The sequence below is a fragment of the Sorex fumeus genome, unplaced genomic scaffold, assembly GCF_029834395.1.
Source record: "Sorex fumeus unplaced genomic scaffold, SorFum_2.1 ptg000063l, whole genome shotgun sequence".
NCBI classification, from domain to species: Eukaryota; Metazoa; Chordata; class Mammalia; order Eulipotyphla; family Soricidae; genus Sorex; species Sorex fumeus.
In genome coordinates, this window is record NW_026606120.1 from 80,973,933 (window position 1) to 80,994,364 (window position 20,432).

At 47.9% G+C, this 20,432-nt stretch overlaps 1 protein-coding gene across 2 annotated transcripts in view; it reads right to left on the reverse strand.

Moving 5' to 3' along the window:
- TEX2 (testis expressed 2) overlaps nt 1–20,432 on the reverse strand; it is a 104,191-nt gene that overhangs the window by 45,419 nt on the left and 38,340 nt on the right. For both annotated transcript variants that reach the window (XM_056126978.1, XM_056126977.1), the window contains exon 2: nt 7,473–9,111. In XM_056126978.1, coding sequence (XP_055982953.1) covers nt 7,473–9,086 — 1,614 coding nt within the window. In that variant the 5' untranslated portion in view covers nt 9,087–9,111. The remainder of the gene's footprint in view (nt 1–7,472; nt 9,112–20,432) is intronic.

The window sequence follows — 20,432 nt, forward strand, 5'->3', positions numbered from 1 at the left end:
AAATTACTCATGAGTATAATTTAAAAATACATGTGTAATACTCAAATGTAAACCCAAGAACTTCTGGAATCTTCAGGAAGCTTATCAAATACTTGCCTAAGAACACTCATCAAAAACAAGTGTCTGGGCATCTAGGATGTGGCTCAGTGGCAGAGGACCTGCCATGCAGGTACAGGGCTGAGTTTGATCCTGGCACCTCAGATATCAAGGGTGATCCTGGCACTGCTCCCATCTGTGATCCCTGATTATGTAGAAATAGCCATAGCATAGTGTGGGAACTTCCCACACCACAACCACGAGCACCAAATCAAACATGGAGCACTGCAGCTTCACCTGTTGTTCAACAGCAACAATGATGGAGAAGTGGAGACAAGACGTCCCAGGGGGACTAGTGGACCCTGCGTCACTCGCCCTGTACCCAGCACCACTCTTTCCCAAAGAGGGTGCAGGACGCTGAGCTGTTCTCATGAAATAAAACTCACAGGTGGCGGCCCTCCAGGGGCTGCTGCTCACAGTGATGCCCTTGGACTCCGCAGCACACTCACAGACCTTCACAGAGAACTAGCAGCTGACAAGGAGATTCTGTGAGCTCTTCCAGGAATGGTGGGACAAGCTCTCTGGCCTCTGTTCCAGGAAGCTTAGACATCCAGCAACTGACAAGGCAGGAGATGGCAGAACAGCAGCAAGCCTAATCAACTGCTCACCCATCTTTGAGAACAGCTACTATTTGGCTGCAAATTGGTCCTCTAGGCTCATCTTCCTATACGCTCATCACTATTACAGCATCCTTTCCACTACAGATTTAGTCTGCAGTATAAAGGGGATTCTAATCAGGAGCCCCACCCTACCCTGCCCTGTCTGCTTCCATCAACCACCCAGGGATTGAATTGCGCACAGGAGACCCACCCTACCCAGATAAATACCCCACTGGCAGACTTCCACTATCGACACTACTTCCACTACCCAGCCGTCGCCACACTCCAGGACACTTTCCGGAGGCCACGCGACACATCCTAAGACACTAAATACCCATCTTCCGGAATTGTCGCACCATATTTGATAGGGTTCAAATATGGTAACACCTACAAGGGTGATTAGAGGTCGCCCCAAAAGCCTCTATCCCTCTCGGAAAGACTGGCAAGCTACCGAGAGTATTCCGCCCGCACGGAAGAGCCTGGCAAGCTATCCGTTGTGTATTCGATATGCCAAAACCAGTAACTACAACTGGTCTCATTCACCTGACCCTAAAGGCTTCACCGACATGGCAGCACTGAGAAGGATGAGAAAGGAGAGGCCGACAAAATCTCAAGGCCGACCTAGGCTGCCACAACGAAGGAAGACAAAAATGATCGTCTGTACTTTCAATGCACGTACGCTAGCATCAGATGCATCCATCGAGGACCTGATGGTACAAGCGCGAATGATCAAGTACGACATCATTGGTCTGACCGAGACAAGAAGGCACGAATCTCACCATGCCGTTTTCGACACTGGAGAAGAATTGTTCCTCGGAACATGCGATAAAAGAGGTGTTGGAGGCGTCGGTGTCCTTGTCAACACAAACTTGGCCAAGAGCATTGATTCATTCAAATGCCTAACAACCCGAATCGGACGTTTACATTTGAATAGATGTGGCTCACTGCCTGCAGTTTCTATCTTCGTTGTCTATGCACCAACATCTCATTATGATGAAAGAGAAATCGAGAAGTTCTACATGGAGTTAGAGAAGTTCTATAAAAGAAGACCACACCTTCTACAAGATCATTGTGGGTGATTTTAATGCCAAGATAGGACCGAGAAGATCAGCTGAAGAACTTCACATCGGGACCCATGGCCTAGAATGGAACAAACAGGGTGAGAGACTGTCTGAGTTCATCATGTTGACCAAGACCATTCATGGTAACTCACAGTTCCAGAAGGCAGAATCTAAACGATGGACATGGGAGTCTCCCGGTGGACGATTCCACAACGAAATAGACCACATCATATTCAATCGATGGTTTTGCCTGACTGATGTCGCTGTTGTCCCAAAATTTCGAACGGGATCGGACCACCGTCTCCTTCGTGCAAAATTCTACTTCACAGAGTGGGGAGAAAGGGCTGCAAAGTTCAAAAAGAGAACTCCCAGAATGACCACCAACTGGGAACTCTTTGGTACTATTGCGGCAACATGGGAAGATGCCATTGTTAACAACATTGACGAGGAATACGATCAACTGGTTCAGCACCTCCACGAATGTGCGAGGAACGCCAAGAGAGAGATAGCCACAAAAAATCGCCTATCTTCGAAAACTCTTGAGCTAATTCGCCAGCGTGGTTTGGCGCATGCCTCAGGCAACCGCAAGCTAACGTCCGAGCTCACAAAGCAGTGCAGAGATGCGATCAAGGAAGACCTCAAAGAGAGAAGAGCAGAAGTACTGGTAGATGCGGCAGAAGCCGGGAAAAGTATTCGTAATACCCGCCTGTCCTTCGCCAACTACAAGACCAAGATGACTGCCCTCCGACGTCCTGATGGATCCATCACATCCTCCAGAACGGCAATGGAGAAGATTATCCATGACTTCTACTCAAATCTCTTCGATAGCCATGTCCACTTGCCGACATACCAAATTCCACAGGATGGATATGTCGTTCCCAACGTTCTCCCTTCTGAAATCCGACACGCCATTTCGTCGGTAAAGAAACAAACAGCACCCGGCCCAGACAAGGTCAGACCTGAACACCTGAAGAACCTGCCAACCTGCCGTCAGTACTCATCAATACACTGGCTCAGCTCTTCACTCGCTACCTGTCTGAATGCAAGGTTCCGTCCCAATGGAAAACCAGCAGGACCGTACTACTGTTCAAGAAGGGAGACATCCATGACATTGGCAACTATCGCCCGATCTGCCTATTGTCTGTCATCTACAAGTTGTTCACTCGAGTCATCCTAAATAGGATTGGCAGAACACTAGATGAAGGACAACCATGCGAGCAAGCCGGGTTCCGCAAAGGATTCAGCACCATCGACCATATCCACACGATAACCAAGCTCATTGAGGTTTCTCGGGAGTTCAAGATGCCGCTCTGTTTTATGTTCGTTGATTTAAAGAAGGCCTTTGATTCTGTTGAGATGGAAGTGGTCATTGAAGCCCTAGCCAATCAGGGCATTCAAGCCCAATACATCAGGATCCTCTGTGAGCTGTATTGCAGATTCACTACCAGGATCTCACCATTCTACAAAGAAGTGATCGTTGACGTCAAGAGAGGGGTGCGGCAGGGTGATACCATTTCACCGAAACACTTCAGTGCCACCCTCAAGAACATCATGCGACGACTGGAATGGGCACGAATGGGAGTGAAGATAGATGGTCGGCAACTACACCACCTCCGCTTTGCTGATGACATTGTTTTAATAACACCAAACATCAGCCAAGCGGCACAAATGCTGGCCGACTTTGACCGTGAGTGTGGAAAGGTAGGACTACAGCTGAATCTTACGAAGACAATGTTTATGAGAAACAGCCTCGTTCCTGACGCCCCATTCGCTCTCAACGGAACGACCATCTCCAAATGCAACAGCTATGTGTACCTAGGTCGAGAGGTCAACATGACAAATGACCTGGCACCCGAGCTATGCAGGAGGAAGAGAGTGGCTTGGAACGCCTTCAAGAACGTCGAACAAATAGCTAAGAGGACGAAGAACCTCCGGCTCTGGGCACATCTCTTTGATTCCACTGTTCTTCCTGCATTAACATATGCCTCAGAGACTTGGGCCCTACGCAAACAAGATGAGAACGCTATTCAGGTCTCCCAAAGAAGAATAGAAAGAGCTATGCTTGGAATATCACGTTTCACTCAAATGAGAGAAAGAATCCGGAGTTCTGACATCCATCGACGATCAAGAATCAGGGACGCTGTCTCATTTGCCAAGGTGTCAAAAATCAGATGGGCTGGTCACGTAATGAGATTTAAAGATGACCGCTGGACTAGAGCTGTTACCGACTGGATTCCACGGGATGTTAAAAGACCGCGTGGCTGCCCACCTACCAGATGGTCAGACTTCTTCGTCAAGATCATGAACAATCAGTTTGAGACTCTTCATGTTCCCGGAGCGAACAGATGCCATTGGGCTACACTAGCACGCGACAGGGACAAATGGAGATGTTACTGGCGCCCGCTCGAGCAAATCGACGACTAACGGGAAGTTAAGTGATTAAGTGATTATAACGGGAGTGACAAAAATCAATGGAATAACATGCACAAAAGCTTTACTTCCTTCCTCTTCTTCTCCTTCTGGAAAGTCACAGAAAAAGATCTGCAATGCTCCTGACTTGCTTATGGAGCCAATAAAGACACCAGACTCTCAGTCTAGGTTACAGGGTCTCCTGGATGCGTTGGTGAGAATGTACATGGCTCAGAGCTGTGCAATGTTCATCAATGTGCTTGAGAATGTGGTTTTGGCAAACAGTTCTCAAGCATCGACCCCCTTGCCTGACTGGTGGGGCTTGCAGCATGGGTCTATGCAGGGAATACACACAACCACTGTGGTGGGGCTGCACCTCACATTAACTATCCTTCTCAGGCATGTTTTCAAGGTCCCTCTATCGGGGAAGTGAAAACAAAGCCTGTTCGTGTTGTAGAGCACAGGCCTGACAAATGGGGGGCCCCAGGCACACTGTGGGTCCAGAGCACTGTGACACCAGCAATGTTTTCATGCTTTCCTTCAAGGAGAGCATCCCTCCCCATATCCTTTGCACTAACCCTCTAGACGGGACGGCTACACAGACAACAACTCATACAGACGCACTGCTCCCCAAACCATGCAGTCACAGCACCACTTACACTGAAGCCAAGGCCCATTTCCTGTGGCACTTGAAGGCAGGAGGCAGAAGAGAAGTCTAAATTTTAGAGTTACCACCATTCCCCACTCCCCAGTCTCAGAAAGGAGGAGGCAGCACTGTCATAGCACTGGGAAGAGAGCACTGGGAAGAGAGCACTCATCTACAGCTTCTGAGCAACAGCCATCACAGATATGGCCACCAGTTATGGGTCCCCCCACCCCTTAAAAGAAGGCAAAATCAGGTGTATTTCTAGGAAATACACCTTGTAGATTTACAAGGAAAATGAGAATTTCATGGACAATGACATCGAAAATAAAAAACTCAGAAATTAACTTAGGTAGAAGATTTGTACTTGAAAATTAGAAATACCACTAGAGGGAAAAAAAAGATGATCAATGAAAATACAGTTTATGCTCATGGGCTAGGAAACCTAAAAGACCATTAAAATGTCCATGCTACAGAAGCAGTCTAATATAATGTCAATGCAATCCTATAATATCCAGTGATTTAAATATATATGTATATATATCCTAAAATTCCTATGGAATTATAAGGATTCACAGCTAGCGAGGGCACTCCTGAGAAAGAACAAATCTGGAAGTTTCACACCTGCTGATTTCACAACTTATTATAAAACCTGCAGTAATAAAAATAATGTAGGACTGGCACAAAGACTAAATGCAAAAACTAGAGCCCAGAAATGAACCTTTGTACATATATGTATTTATATATACTGCACTGCACTGTAGCACTGTCCTCCTATTGTTCATCAATTTGCTCGAGTAGGCCCAGTTACATCTCCATCGTGAGACTTGTTACTGTGTTTTGGCATATTGAATACGTCACGGGGAGCTTGCCAGGCTTTGCCGTGTGGGCAAGATACTCTCGGTAGCTTGCTGGGCTCTCCAAGAGGGGTGGAGGAATCGAACTCGGGTTGGCCATATGGGCCGCGTGCAAGGCAAATGCCCTACCCGCTGTGCTATCGCTCCAGCCCATTTATATATACATATATTTACTTATATATGTATATAATATATATGTACATATTATATATGGGCTGAAGCGATAGCACAGCGGGTAGGGCGTTTGCCTTGCATGCGGCCAACCAGGGTTCAATTCATCCGTCCCTCTTGGAGAGCCTGGCAAGCTACCAAGAGAATCCCACCCACGGGCAGAGGCTGGCAAGCTCCCCATGGCATATTCGATATGCCAAAAACAGTAACAAGTCTCACAATGGAGATATTACTGGTGCCCGCTTGAACAAATTGATGAAAATGGGAGGACAGTGCTACATGTTATATATAATTTGCATATAACTTTTATTTCTTATTTGTTTTGAGGAGTCACACCTGGAGGTACTAAGCTATTTTGGCTCTTTGCTCAGGGGTTACTCCCTGGCATTGTTGGGGAACCATGTGGTGTTGGAGTCAAATGATTTTTGACAAGGGTACCAACACCCTGTAGGAAAAGAACAGTATTTTCTGCAACCAGTGCTAAGGAAGCTGTTGTTTGCATGCAAAAAAAAAAAAAAAATCAAGCTGCACTCTGAGCTAAGACCACAGACAAGAAGGACTCAAGGAGTTGTGGGTGGAGGTCATAGAGAGCTTGCTTGCATGACAGAGGTGCTGGGTTTGATTTCTAGTACCAAAAACAAAAAACAGCCCTCAAAATGCATCAAGGATCTACATATCAAGACCTAAAACAGGTCTGGAGAGATAGCACAGTGGATAAGAAGCTTGCCTTGCACATGGCTTTCCCAGATTCCATCCCCGACCCTCTACATGGTCATCCAAGGTCCACCAGAAGTGATCCCTCAGAGCAGAGGCAGGAGTCAGTCCTGAGCACTGCTGGGTGTGGCCCCCAAACAAAACAAAAAACAACCAAAAAAAATGAAAGACAGGGATGGACAGTGGTGAAGGCCACAGAGCAGTGTAAATATATTTAATTCTGGGGACAACATACATCAGAATGGCTAAAATGATGTGTCACACTAAGTTTACTTTACCATAAAAAATACATAGATATTTTATGTGCCTATAACTTATGTCTGTAAAAGCTGCAACTGTGCATTTTCATTGTGCATATATTATGAAACAAACATAATAACTGGGAACATTTTTTTAAATAACCAAACTTTTTAATAAGTAAAAGTTTTGGATGGATGTCCTAGTATTTTCTTCTGGATCATCTGGGAAGCCCCTAAGAAGCCCACAGCCTGGCATCTGACATACGCTGAATGGTGGTACCACCACACACAGAGTGAATAGGAAAGAGCCTGCATGGGACACTGAGGTTGATTGTGGATTGCGCTCCTCGCTCCCCTTCCCCTCTCTTACACTGGCAGGAGTCTTCACCCTAAAATAAAATATTCAGCTTAACCCATTCTCAGCACATGGGTTAAAATAGCAAATCCCGGGGAAGTTTGGAGTGACTGACATGGGAATGGTGGGTAAATGCTCCTCTCTAGAACTGTACAGATCCCTGAAAACACTAGTTGTTAAATGAGTGAGGCTTTGACTTTGAATGAGGTGTACCTGTTTAGTCCCTCAAGAGCCTGAAGAATACAGAAATCTCTGGAGTCTTACCAGGAGTGCTCAGGCAGAAACCAGGCAATGGCGTGAACACTTACCGTGAGGCAGGAGTGCTTACCTTTAGCATTTCCGGTTCTTTGATATCCAGAGATCTTGAGTTCCAGTGTTGCTGAGTTTTATGTAATGTGTGAGATTTGTGAGCACTTGGTGGTGTAAAAAACCAAATCAGGCAAACCGCAGTCATGAATCCAAGCCCGATTCCCAGAAAGAGTCCGCTGACATACACAGGGAGGGGGAGGATGAGGTACGCGTAGACACACATTATCAAGAAGCCCAGGGTCTTGACCGGTAGCTCTGGGCGCTGCAGGACCAAGTCCCTCTCCTCGTCGCTGTCGAGGGCCGCCCCGTCATCCGCCAGCACCTCGGGCTTGAGGGGGAGGTCGGGGAGCTTGTCGGCTTTTTTCCCCTCCTCTGCTTCCAAATCAAAGTCCTCGCTGTAGAGCTCGCAAAACTCTTCGTCTTCCTTGCTCACTAAGGCGGACAGAGAGCACTTCTCAAGGACCAGAGACCCGGTTTTCAGGCCCAGGTCCTTCAGGCTGCTCCCCTGGCAGCTCTTCACTTCCGCCTCCCTGGGGGGCTCTTCAGTGCACTTTGGGGGGTCGTTGCGGGGGCTGCTGGGGTCACTCCCAGAGCCGTCCCCCTCCGAGTCACATTCCTCTTCCTTGATGCTGTAGCTGTGATTGCTTTCCAAATGGCCGTTCAGGCCGGACAGGCTGGAGAGCTCGGAAGCACTTGAAGATAAGGCTTTGGGCCTATGGCTGCCGCTTTCCTCCCCGATGATTTTACTCAGGAGCTGGAAAGGCTCATAGATGACCTCGGAGAGCCGGCGCTTCGTGTCTTCAATCTTCGCCTCCATTTCGGGCACTTTGAAAAAGGAGCGCGAGTCGGAGGGGGAAGTCAGCGGGGAGGACGGGGCGGTTTTGGAGTCCCCCCCGGTGCTCCGCGGCTGCGTGAGCTGCTTGAAGAGGTGCAGGTTCAGCTTGGAGTCGGGGGGCTTGTAGGACACGGTGTCCGTCTCCTGCCTGGAGGTGTCGGTGGACAGGGACTTGACGAGTGTCTTCATCAGGTGCCGGTGCCGGGAGGGCTGCGGGGACTCCTTTGGCTCCACCTCGGTCGACAGGGACTTCACAAGGCTCATGAAGGGCTTCGCACTGGACAAGGCGGAGGACGAGGCACTGGACGAGAGCACAGGCGACTTGGATGGGGAGGACAGTGGCGAGGAGGAGCTGGTTTTCTGCTCGGAAAGGGAAGACACACTGGGGGAACTAGCTAAGGGCCCCGATGAAGACGACGCGGGTGACAGACCTGCTGGCACTGGACTTAATACTTGGGCTGCCGGAGCAGGGGTCTCCAGCAGCTTGACAGTGTTCTCGGAGACGGGCAGAGTGGCGGGGGCCGCCCCATCGGCCAGGCGGGGCGGGGCATGGCCACCCTGGGGCTCAAAGTAAAGGTCTTCCTTGGCTTCGAGGCCCGTCACAATGCTTTGGTCATCCAGCCCCTCGCCAAAATGCTCCCTGAACTCCTCCTCCTCTTCCTCCTCCTCCTCGCCGGCCGCCGAGAAGTGGATGGCGATGGTGTCGCGGGACACGGACCTCTGCACGTGCACTCGGGGGGCCGACGGTTTGGGCATGTCACTGGTTTTCTCGGCATGGCGCCCATCCAGACTTGTCATTGCTGGCTTCACGAGGGCTCAGGATCTGAAAGCAGGAGGAGGGCAGAAGAGTCAGCAGGCATTTCACCAGGGGGTTGGAGGGGACAGTGGGTGATGCTCCCCCTTCCCCCTTGGCAGCCGACAGCCGTTTCCCACTCAAGCAGGTTGAGTGATTCCATTTTCACTAGATTAAGTCCCAGCGGGCCCTGCTCTTCTTATGATCAGACTACAGAGGGGTTGGAAATACCACACCCACCAACTCACTTACTTCCCAATCGCTGAGTAATCATTCCCTCCCTCTTGATGGGCTTGTTTCTAGGAGAAAGCCTCAATTTCAAGAGATGGCTGCCCAATAGATGGTTCTGGTCTTCTAAAGTGCAAAGTAAAGGCCCTCCCGTTGATCATCGATTTGCTCGAGCGGGCCCAGTAACGTCTCCATTGGAGACTTTGTTGTTACTGTGTCTGGCATATCGAATACTCTCGGTAGCTTGCTGGGCTCTCCGAGAGGGGCGGAGGAATCGAACTTGGGTTGGCCATGTTGGCTGCGTGCAAGGCAGACGCTCTACCCGCTGTGCTATGGTTCCAGTCCAGCAAGGTCAAAATGCTGCAGTGATCGTAAGGAATGGAGCCCCCAGAGGTCACCGGTTTCCAGCTCAGGAAAGCTCCAGGTGCACCACAGTGGCGGCCCTCCTCACAGGGATGTGATTGGCCTCTCCACAAACACATGACCTCGCCATCATGAAACCAAGAGTGCCGAGGGACATGTGTAAATTCACTGCTGTGACTTGGTGGCTGCTTTCTGCCCCAGTGAGGAGGAACCCTCAGTCCTCCTCAGAGAGGGAGCCCTGAGGGCCTGACCTGGGACTGAAGCCTGAGGGAAGAGCTAACACCCTCACAGGAAAGGGGAACCTCACCGGATGAGAATTCTCCAGAGGTTCTGATGAGAGACACTGCTGTGCCCTCAGCCCTCCCAGAACATAGTATCTCACTGGGAGACAATAGACATCAGAGAAACATCAGCAAGACAAAAGTCCCCAAAGCCCCCAGCCCTGCACCTGGTACCCCACGATTCTTGTGGGCACCAGGCATCTGATAGACCTGAGAGGAGAAAAATGTATCCCATGATCTGGAAAGAGACTGCTCAAGAGGCCTGGAGGCACCCTGCACAAGTGTGAAATCCGGATCACACTGATGGGTGGGAGGGGGACGCCCTGGCCTCTGACCCAGATGGGGAAACTGCAGGAGTGAGGGTGGGGGATGCTTGCCTTGGGGGGTCTGTTCCCTCCCTCCAGGAGAGAGGTGTATGCCGAGAAGCAGGTAAGCAAGGGGGAAAGGAAACAGGTACTTCTTTTCCAGCACACAGGACAGGAACAGCCAAGCCCTGCTGGGTCTCAGAAACCTCATCTTTAAAGGGGGCTCGGACAGGGTCCTCCAGTCTGAAACACTAACACACTGACGTTCATAGGCAACGATACAACAGGACACACCTAGAGAAGACATCTTTCATACACAACCAACACTGCTGCTTGCTTCTTTAGTTTGAAGATTTCCTATCTTAAATCATCTCCAGGGAGTTACACTTAAACTGTCCAACCAATAGCAGGAGCTGTGGGGCTAGGGGGCGGGGGAGTACAAGCCAATGGTTGCTGCTGGCTCACCAGAGACAGGAAACAAGCGAGGGCCCAGCCAACCGCCAGGACACAGCTGTCATCTGTATGTAAGAGAAATTACTTTCATAAAAACTTCCTAAGAGAGGCTTTTGCCGGCACCTTCCTGAGCCTCAGGCTCCCTGACTGTACCAGGATCAGGAAGAGGGAATGATCTCTATCAGTCAGGTGCAGCAATTTAAATTCAGGCCTTGGCAGCAAGCTGAAGAGACCAGCCTTGGTCCATGACAAGCCTTCCCCTGTTACCTGTAAACCTACAGGTCTATGGACTTAGAAGAAAAACAGTGAAACATATGTTTCTCATTTAACTGTCACCTAGTTTATTAAAGGGTAATTTAAGAAGAAAGTTTCATACTTGATAATTTTCAGTAGGCTGAAAAATAAGCTTGATCTAAATTGCTCTGAGAACATCAAGGTTGAGCTGCCAGGCTTTCCTCCTTGCAGCAAAGGCTGCAAGGGGCACAAAGGAAGCATGATCTGGGAGGTGAGCCGCGTGAGCAGAGAGCAAGGCCAGAGAGGCACCCCGAGAGTTGAGCTGCTTGGGAATTTGCAGAGCCAGGCCCAGGTCAGGGCCCGGTAGAACACTGCAGTGTCTTAAAGCCTGAGCTCTGAGTAGCTGGGCGAGGCCCCAGGAAAGTGAGCTGGCCCCTGCCCGGGGTGAGGGGGGGGAGAACCCAGGGGAAGGGCTTTCTTACACGCAGCTGCGCCTCCAGACATGACATGGGGTTAAGGGCTCTGCTGGCTGCGGACCAGATCATCTCAAGTCCTGCAGCCACCAACAGGGTTCCAGCTGGGCCCCACACCAAGCTGGGTGCCAGGCGGGGCCTCACTCCTAATGTTTTTCTCCAGGGCACTGGCAGAGGCTTCAGAGGTTCGGAGTAAACAGCGCCACCCCAGCCCCCCATGTGCCCTCCCATCAGCACCTGTCAGAGCCGACTCTCCTTCACCAGGCGTTCTCCCAAGCTTATAGGAAGTGAGCACAGGCTGCTCCTCTTGAAACAGAACTCAGGGGCTCTGAGCACACCTGCACAAGAGGATCAGACCAAACAAAGGCTGCTCTGCGGCCGGCCGACATGCTGGCTCCCCGAGTGGGCATGAGTGAAGACACCCTCAGCTTGGCTGGTACCCCCCGTCCTCCTCCTGGAGACCACTCCAAGCCACCACTACCCTGCTCCTTCCTGTCACTGGCACCTGAGCCAGGAGTGCCCGAGCCTCAGTTATCAGCCTCCCAGCTCAGCCAAAGGCCGGCTAGAGCACATGACTGCTCCCGGGGAAGGTCACGTGGCCTGTCCGAGGAGGGGTGGGAGGACAGTAAGACATGATCCTCTGGCCCTGGTGTCCTGGTGCCTTTTCCACGGCAGCATGCAGCAGCTCCAGCCTGTGGCAGGCTCTGTATGACTTCCACCCTGCCCTGCCTTAGTGCCTGCCCGCCTGGTTCCCTCCTCCCAGGTGTCAGGAGTGCGGCTGTCAACCATCAGCATTGAGACCAGCTGCTTGGAAGAAAAGCGGCTCATGAAAATCTATTACTATAAACAACAACAACAACAACAAAACTCTGCCTTCTACTATAAACTGGGAAGGAACAAGGAAAGAAAGCAAAAATATTAGAAAGAAGGAAAATAATGAAATTAAGAAAGAAAGGAAAAAATTACAAAAAAAGGAGAAAGAACATTAAATTCTTTCAGAATTTAAAAGGCAGGCAGACAGACAGGCAGAAGGAAGGAGCAAGGGCAGGTGGGAAGGCAGACAAGCTTATCTGATCCTTCAGGAGCTGAGACGCTTCCCCTCAACAGGTCTTCTTCTGAAGTCCAGGCAAAGCACAAACATGGGCTGTTTCTGCTTGCAAGGGCAGAGCCTGCAGCTCACACTGGCACATAGGCTGATTTCCAACATGCAAACCAAAGTTGGACCTACCCGAGTTCTCCAAAGACCAACCTGGGGAGCCACCAAGTGAAGTGGGGGTGGCACCTTGCTCTGGGGTTGGGGGCGGTAGGTGCCTTCTTCTAGAAACAACAGTGAATTCATGTGAATTCATAATCAGATGGGCTGGTCACGTAATGAGATTTAAAGATGACCGTTGGACTAGAGCTGTTACTGATTGGATTCCACGGGATGTCAAGAGACCGCGTGGCCGCCCACCTACCAGATGGTCAGACTTCTTTGTCAAGATCATGAACAATCGGTTTGAGGCCCTCCATGTTCCCGGAGCGAAGAGATGCCATTGGGCTACACTAGCACGCGACAGGGACAAATGGAGACGTTACTGGCGCCCGCTCGAGCAAATCGAAGACTAACGGGAAGTTAAGTGATTTAAGTGAACAGTGAATTCAACACTTTAAGAAGCAATCTTCTGGAAAGCACGTGCTGTGGCCTCAACAACTGCATAAGGAATAAGCAGGCTGGAACTAAGGCAAATGGGAACATGGAGAGAGGAGCTGCAGGGATCTTCTCTTCTCGATATCCTGGCTGAGTCTGGCAAATTGGAACTGCATTAGTGACCTCCTTAGTAAAATCAAAGTCCAGGGCTGGCCAGAGCTGAGCATCAATAATAGGAAACCCAAGACAGAGGCAAGGTAAGTCATGTCCACCTCTGAGAGACAGACCAGTTCCCCCAGGAACCTCCTACAAGTTGGTCTTAGACCAGCAGTGACACATCCACACCCAAGCCAAACCATCTCCCCAGAAAGGCACTTCTGCCCAAGGTGTCACATTAGCCTTGGAGATACTTTTTCAATTCCAAGGAATGGAACATCATCTAAGGGAACCGAGAAGATCAGGAAACAATGAAAGACAGGGTAAATCATTTATTAGAACCATCAGGCACAGATCTACAGAGAGAATTTTCAGCAGGGAGAGAGTTGCACAGAGTTGATCTCTGGTACCACACATCCCTAACTCCTGCACCCTGGACCATTAGGTGTAGCTCCCCATAACAAGAAGGACAACAACAAAACAAATAGAAACATTGAGACTAGAGGGTCAATATGGGGCTGGAAAGAGGGATCAGATGGGAAAGAAATGGAAGAGTGGGACCACAGGAGAGATGGAGGAGTGCTGAGGAGGGCAGAGAAAACCGAGAAGGAAACCCACACTGAAGCCAGAGGTGAGGGGTCTGGCTCCGTGAAGGCAAGTGGGCAACAAAGGCAAGACACGAAGAACATCCCTCTCCCAAAGATGCCTATCCTGATCCCCCAAAATGGTGAATGTTGCCACCCATGGAAACAGCGACTTGGCAGATGTGAATCTGACAGGAGAGGAAGATCCTGGCCTATTTGGTGGGCCGGTGTAAGCCCAGGGTCCCTAAAAGATAGAAGAGGGAGGCAGAAGAGTCTGGGAAGGAAAAACAGTGAGAGTGCAGAGTTGAATGACACAAGGAAGGAAGGGCACAGGCTAAGGAACAGAGACTGCCTCGAGAGCCTGGAAAAGGCAAGGAAGTGGATATTTTCTATAGGGCCGCCAAAGTAAATGTAGAACCTGCCAAAGCAGTGATTTCCAAACTTCTACCTCCAAAGTTATAAGATGGAGAATCTGTGTTGTTGCAAACCACTAAATTTTGGCAATTTGCTATGAAAAGCAGAAGGAAACTAACCCAGGGAGGTACTGAGACAATGTCCCTGGGCAGGAGATGGCTCAGGGGCAGGAGTCCTGGAGTCAAGTCCAGCAGGGTCTTTGGCACGGGGCTGAGAGTAATCCCTAGCACCACTTTGTTTGGCCCCCAAACAACTACATTGCACTCAAGGCTAATCAGCTCTCTTAAGTAATCGGGATATATTATTAAAGAATTTCATTTTGTGTAGATTCCAGTTGTCACAGTACAAAGTATTAGTATTAGAAAAATACCCCACCAATTTTCTCTGTTGATAATATCTGATCTCTAGGACGTACTTCTAGAGATACAAAAATAGAAAGGAGAACCTTATACTAAAACAAGTCATGAGAAATAACCAGTTAAAATACTAAGAAAAAGAAAAATGAGCAATGAAAAAAAAATCTGGCTTACTTTTTATGGTCAAAATTCTACCCTTCGTGCAAAAGAAATGGATGAGGAAAAGTTGGATCTTTTCCTTGTACCATTTTAAAAAACTAAAAATGAATTTAAAATCTACATGTTAGATTTGAAACTGACAAAAAAATACTGAGGAAATCCATGACACTGGGTTTGGAAAACTTTTTCTTCGATAAAATAGATTAAAGGGGCCACATCTAAATTTAAAACTTTTATGCAAAAAGGACATAATAACAGAGCAGAAAAAAAATCTGAAAATCATGTACCTGATAAGTTAAAACTAACCAGAATAGAGGAGGAAATCCACAATTAAACAATAGGAAAATAACTCAATTAAAAACTGCAGGGAGACAGGCCAGCAGGTAAGGCACTGGAAATGCACGCATCCAGTCCTGGTTCAATCTCTGACATCACATATGGTCCCCCAAGTCCCATCAGAAGTGATTGCTGAGTGCACAGCCAGGAATAAGCCCTGAGCACCCTTGGGTGGGACTAAATAAAAACCTGGCAATGAAATTGAAGAGAAGTTGCTTTAGAGAAGATATACAAACCAGTGGTTTTCACCTGCCAGTTCAGAGAGAGGGTAGACCCTTGGAAAGAATAATTCCCTGCAGACTGAGAAAGGTAACTGATGCTTAACTGATCATGTTTCAATCTGCACTCCACAGAACAGTGCCCATGGTATACATACAGCCAGCGAATAAAAGAGCAGATGCTAACGAAGGGAAAGGGAAAGTCTACAACAAAATCTCCCATACCCCCAAATAGCTACAATTCAAGGGGAAAGTAAAAGAGGGTGAACAAGTACTAGGGGAAAAAGGAGAACAAGGACTAATGAGAATGTGAAAAAAAATGACCCTCCTGCTCTGTTGTTAAGTCTGTCAAATGGAGTGCCTGATACAAAAATACTTTGGAGGGTTCTCAAAACAAAACCCAAACAAAACTAAAAAACAACCAGAGGATTCCACAATCCACTTCTGGTATCCATGCAAAAGAACGGAAGGTTTGGTCTTGAAGAGAGATTGACATACCTATGGTCCTAGCAGCTTCAATGACACTAGCTAAGAGTAGATGCAACCCCAAAGCAATGTGGCAGATGCAAACACTGCAATGTGATCCAACCCTGAAATGGGAGAAAAGCCTGCCACATGCTAAAACATGCAGTTACAACCTGGAAAATATGCTAGTGAAATAGGTCGGTCACAAAAAAACAAAGACTGATTCTCCTTACATGTGGTTCTGAGTCAATGTTTCATAAACAGGGTGAGGAATGGAGTCACCAAGGGTGAGGCAGATGGGAGTCGGGGAACTGCTTTTTCATGGGCTACACACAGTTTGAGTTTGTAAGATGGACAGTTCAAGAGACTGGTTGTCAGTATGAGCATACTTAACAAGACAGAATGATCGCTTCAAATGGCAAATTTTCTATGATGTATATTTTACACATTTTATACTTACACGTTTCAATTTTCACCCTTTAAAACTTTATAAAGAATACAATGCTCTGATAGCTTTCATGCCAACTAAAACGATCTGCTTCCCCAAGCTCACAATGTTCTCCAGTGTTTACACTCCCATGTGGTTACAGTCTATGCTAAGCCACACAGTGCTCTGGGGGGTGGGCTGGGGGAGAGGATCTGAAAACCAAATGCCTTTTAGGCAGATATGCTCCTGGAGTGGGCTAGCTCTGTCTTCCCCAAGGTGTTCATGCTAACTTAAAACTCTCCAGTGAAATAGGACGTCTAAGCAAGGACGTCCACTGTTCTCACTGTGGTCAGGAAAGCCACCCCCCCAGCACTTGGGTAGGATTCTGTACTACCCAACCTCAGCACAAGGACAGGACGGGGTGGGGTGGATGCAGTCCAGAGAAGAGTGGCTACCTGGCAAGGGTGGGGTCCTGGATTTGATTGCCAGCACCATACAAAATAAACAAAATAGTAATAATTAAGAGATAAAAATAAAAACAAGGGACAAATCAAGGCTCTGGTCTAAGCTGCTCTCTTCAACAGGGCCTCAAACAGATATATGCATAGTAGATGGGTACCTCTGCGCAGGGGCGCCCATAACAGCTGCAATGCCAAAGCTTTTCTAGGCAGAGGAAGAAGGCAGAAGATAACACCTTTACCTATGCTCTTTATTTTCCTTTAGGGTATTACTGGGAATGGAATTGGGGGCTTACACATGTAAGACAAGGGCTCCACTGCATTCTTGGTCTCAGCATTCAACAGAAGTTGGTTTTGTAAAGACAAAAAAAAAGCAGGAAGGGACCTAAAGATTCCATTTTTCTGCCCTGATGCTTTAGGGGAATAGTGAATCTGTCTAAAACTTACCACAGGGCTCAGGAAAAAAAGCTCAGTGGGAGAAAACACATGTTTTGCCTGCAAGAGCCCCAAGTTTGATCCCCAACACTGCCTGAGCCCCCAAGTACAGAGGAGACCACCACACTGGTGGTCCTTAGGGGCTACTCCCAGCTCAGTACCAGGCACACTTTAACAGTCATCCCGATACATTCACACTTGGCAAAGCAGCTGAGACTCCTTACCAGTCATTCTCATCTGTTAATACTCTGCATCACAAGCAAAAATCAATATTGACCTTGCAGATAATGAACTTGCTCTAGCCTCAGTTTCAATAAAAGAAAAATAAAAAGAAAAAAGAAAACCCCACTTTCAGTGAAGGCAATCCTCCAGATCACATAGCTTCTACCTGTCACTCAGAATTCCCTTTCCATGACATAATAAGTTTCCACACCCAGAAATCTTTCAGCCCAGCAGGTCCCTGCCCCACAGACAACACAGCAGGTCCTTCCCACACTGCACACACCTTTTGCCTGCCTTGAGGAAGGCCTGCCTGGAAAGAGGACCACATCTCTGTAAAGAGGATGGGTGTTCCAGAGCATCAGCACCCTTAGAACTTGGCTTTGCTAGATGGTTCTAATACTGCAATCAAACTTCAGTTGCCAGAAATTCATTCAAAACCAAATCCTGTCTTCAGTGCAACACCCCGGGCATCTGGAGGCTTAGAAAACACAGAGTGGGGCTATCCTCTGGGCAGGGACTCAAGGAGACCTCACAGAATGAGATCTGGATGAGGGAAAAACCCTGGAGTATGGAAAACTAGCTCAGGGTGCCCGGGTAAGACAGTGCTGAGCAAGCCTGAAAATCAAAAAAACAAAAAGCAGAAGGGGCTGGAGTGGTAATACAGTGGGTAGGGCTATATTTAACCAACCTGAGTTTAATCCCCAGCACCTCACAGGGTCCTCCAAACACCGCCAGGAGTGATTCCTGAGTGCAGAGTCAGGAGTAACCCCTGAGCATTGCCAGGTGTGATCCCAAAACAAAACCAAAACAAACCAAAAAGCAGAAGTCCTGCAGGTGACTTCCAAGTGTCTGTCACTGACCTGGGGCCCTGGGCAGCAGAGGCACCACCATGGAACATGCCCCGCAAATACAACACATCAAAAACACAAGCTCCTGGGGTCAAATGTTAAAGGTGAATTTGGGTAAGAGTATTGCATATTTAGACTTTAAAAAATTTTCAACCATTTTAAAATCTGAAATTACCTCCAAATTAAGAACCCCAAAATCTGCACTGGCTCTGGCTGCAGCAGCAAATGTTCCTCCTTCCCACACCCCCCTGGCTCTACAGTTCCAAACCATCAAGCACGGCTACAAGCAAGAAATGGAGGGCACTGGAGATTGACTATTGCTTAAGTTTTTCAACTTTATTTTGAAATAATTGTAGTCTCTCAAAAAGTTGCAAAAGTAGTACAAAAGGCAGTATGTACTTTTCACCATTCTGCAGCCAGCTGGGAGCTCAGAGGAGCCCTTGCTTCAAAGCCCGCTGCTGAAGTTGACCTCAGGGCAGCGTATCCCAGGAGAGAAAAAGGCATTTGAGTATCCCTTACCTGGAGCCACTGGCTTCAGAGGAAGGACTGGAGCTACCACCCCGGGGCAGAAAGAGCAGGAGGCTCCAGGAGAAAGAGGAGACCAGGGGAAGGAAACAGGACCACACCGCCTATTCCGAGCCGAGCCTCAGCGCTGGCCCCCTGGTGAAAGTCCCCCTCACTTCATACTTATAAGTCAGGTCCAGGGTGCAGATTTAACATACTAATGAAACATGCAACCATGTAACCATGTCAGGCCATGATTCCATGCCAGGCACGTACCAAACGAACCCCTCCCCCCCACCCTGACCACTACAGGCAGGCCTGCGCGGAGGGTTCCTATGACTCACTGTGCTGAAAAGTGAGCACTGTAAGGTGAGAGAGTGGGCAAGCAGCTTCTCTCCGGGTGGGCTCCTCTGATGCTCAGCACAGAGAATAAAGCCCTGCTTGTCTGAACACGATTTTCATCTGTCTCTTTGCCACTTTTCCTGAAGGGTTAAAGGTAAGATTCACCAATTGATTTGTAACAATTCCTTAAGTTTTAAAGTCAAGCTTTAAAATCAAATATTTTCAAGAGAAAAAGAAACAAACCACGTCCAAATCACAGACACTAGTTCACCCCTGTAAAAGAAGGAAAAAGAAGAAAAAAAGCATTCCCACAGGGAAAACAATTATAAGGACTCTCTGATGGTCTTTTTTAGAGTCAATTTTAGGAAGGCACCACCAACAGGAACTTTTCATGTAATAAACAGAGAATTCATCCAAAGCTTCAAGTGGTCGATCAACAAACAAAACAGCCCCTGACAAAGAATCACAAACTGGAATAGAAATTAATGAAACAACTTACTGTCAACAGATTCTATGATTAAAATATACGATGCTAGCAAGGATGATGCTAGCAAGGATACCAGAAACAGATTCTCTTTGTGGTAACGGCTGGAGCATACTTGGTTCAACCTTTTCTGAAACCAAGTTTTCGGGAAGTATTAAGCTACTCAGTAATATTCCTACCAATGCACATACCAGACAAACAAGACAGACAGGAATGCTAGTTTCCTCCATGTAAGAATTTTCTTCCCCACCCCCTTGCTTTTAGATATTTCCAGAGACTTTTGTTGAATTGAAAATTACACACAAACGCATGTCAATCCTTAAATTATAATTACCTTCAAAGAATAAAATTGTACTAATTCATCCCCCCTACCTTAACCATAGAAAACCAAGGTCCATGAAGATTGGTTTTTCCCAAACATGTCACAGCAGAGGCCTATACATATCTATGCTGGTATCTGCTTTCTGGCCAAGATTACAGTGAGCAGCACAGGATGTCACAGACTGCTGACTTCAGCAACACCAGTGTCACTCACTCAAATAACATCACTTCCTCCACCTCTATATGGGACTGTTGAGACCGTTCAGACAATGAATCAGACTTTCAGGAAACCACTGAGTGTGGCCCTGAAAGAGCAAGATCCACTACGTGCTCACTCTTATACGTGTCCTCAAGTCACTTTCTTTCACATGCTATTAAAGATGCTAACAATCCACAGTGTAACCATTTCCATACTACCTCACATTGTCCGCTGTTACAAAGAACGCTGGAATACTCAATTATGAGGGATTCTTAAACTTCTTCCACTCACAACTAACTCTTTTCACAAATTTGTATGCAACCTTAGACATTATGTGTATAGGTGTATAAGCATGTAAACAAATAAAACATTCGCTGTTAATTAATCATAAATATATTTACTTTGCTCAAGCGGGCCCAGTAACGTCTCCATTGGAGACTTTGTTGTTACTGTGTC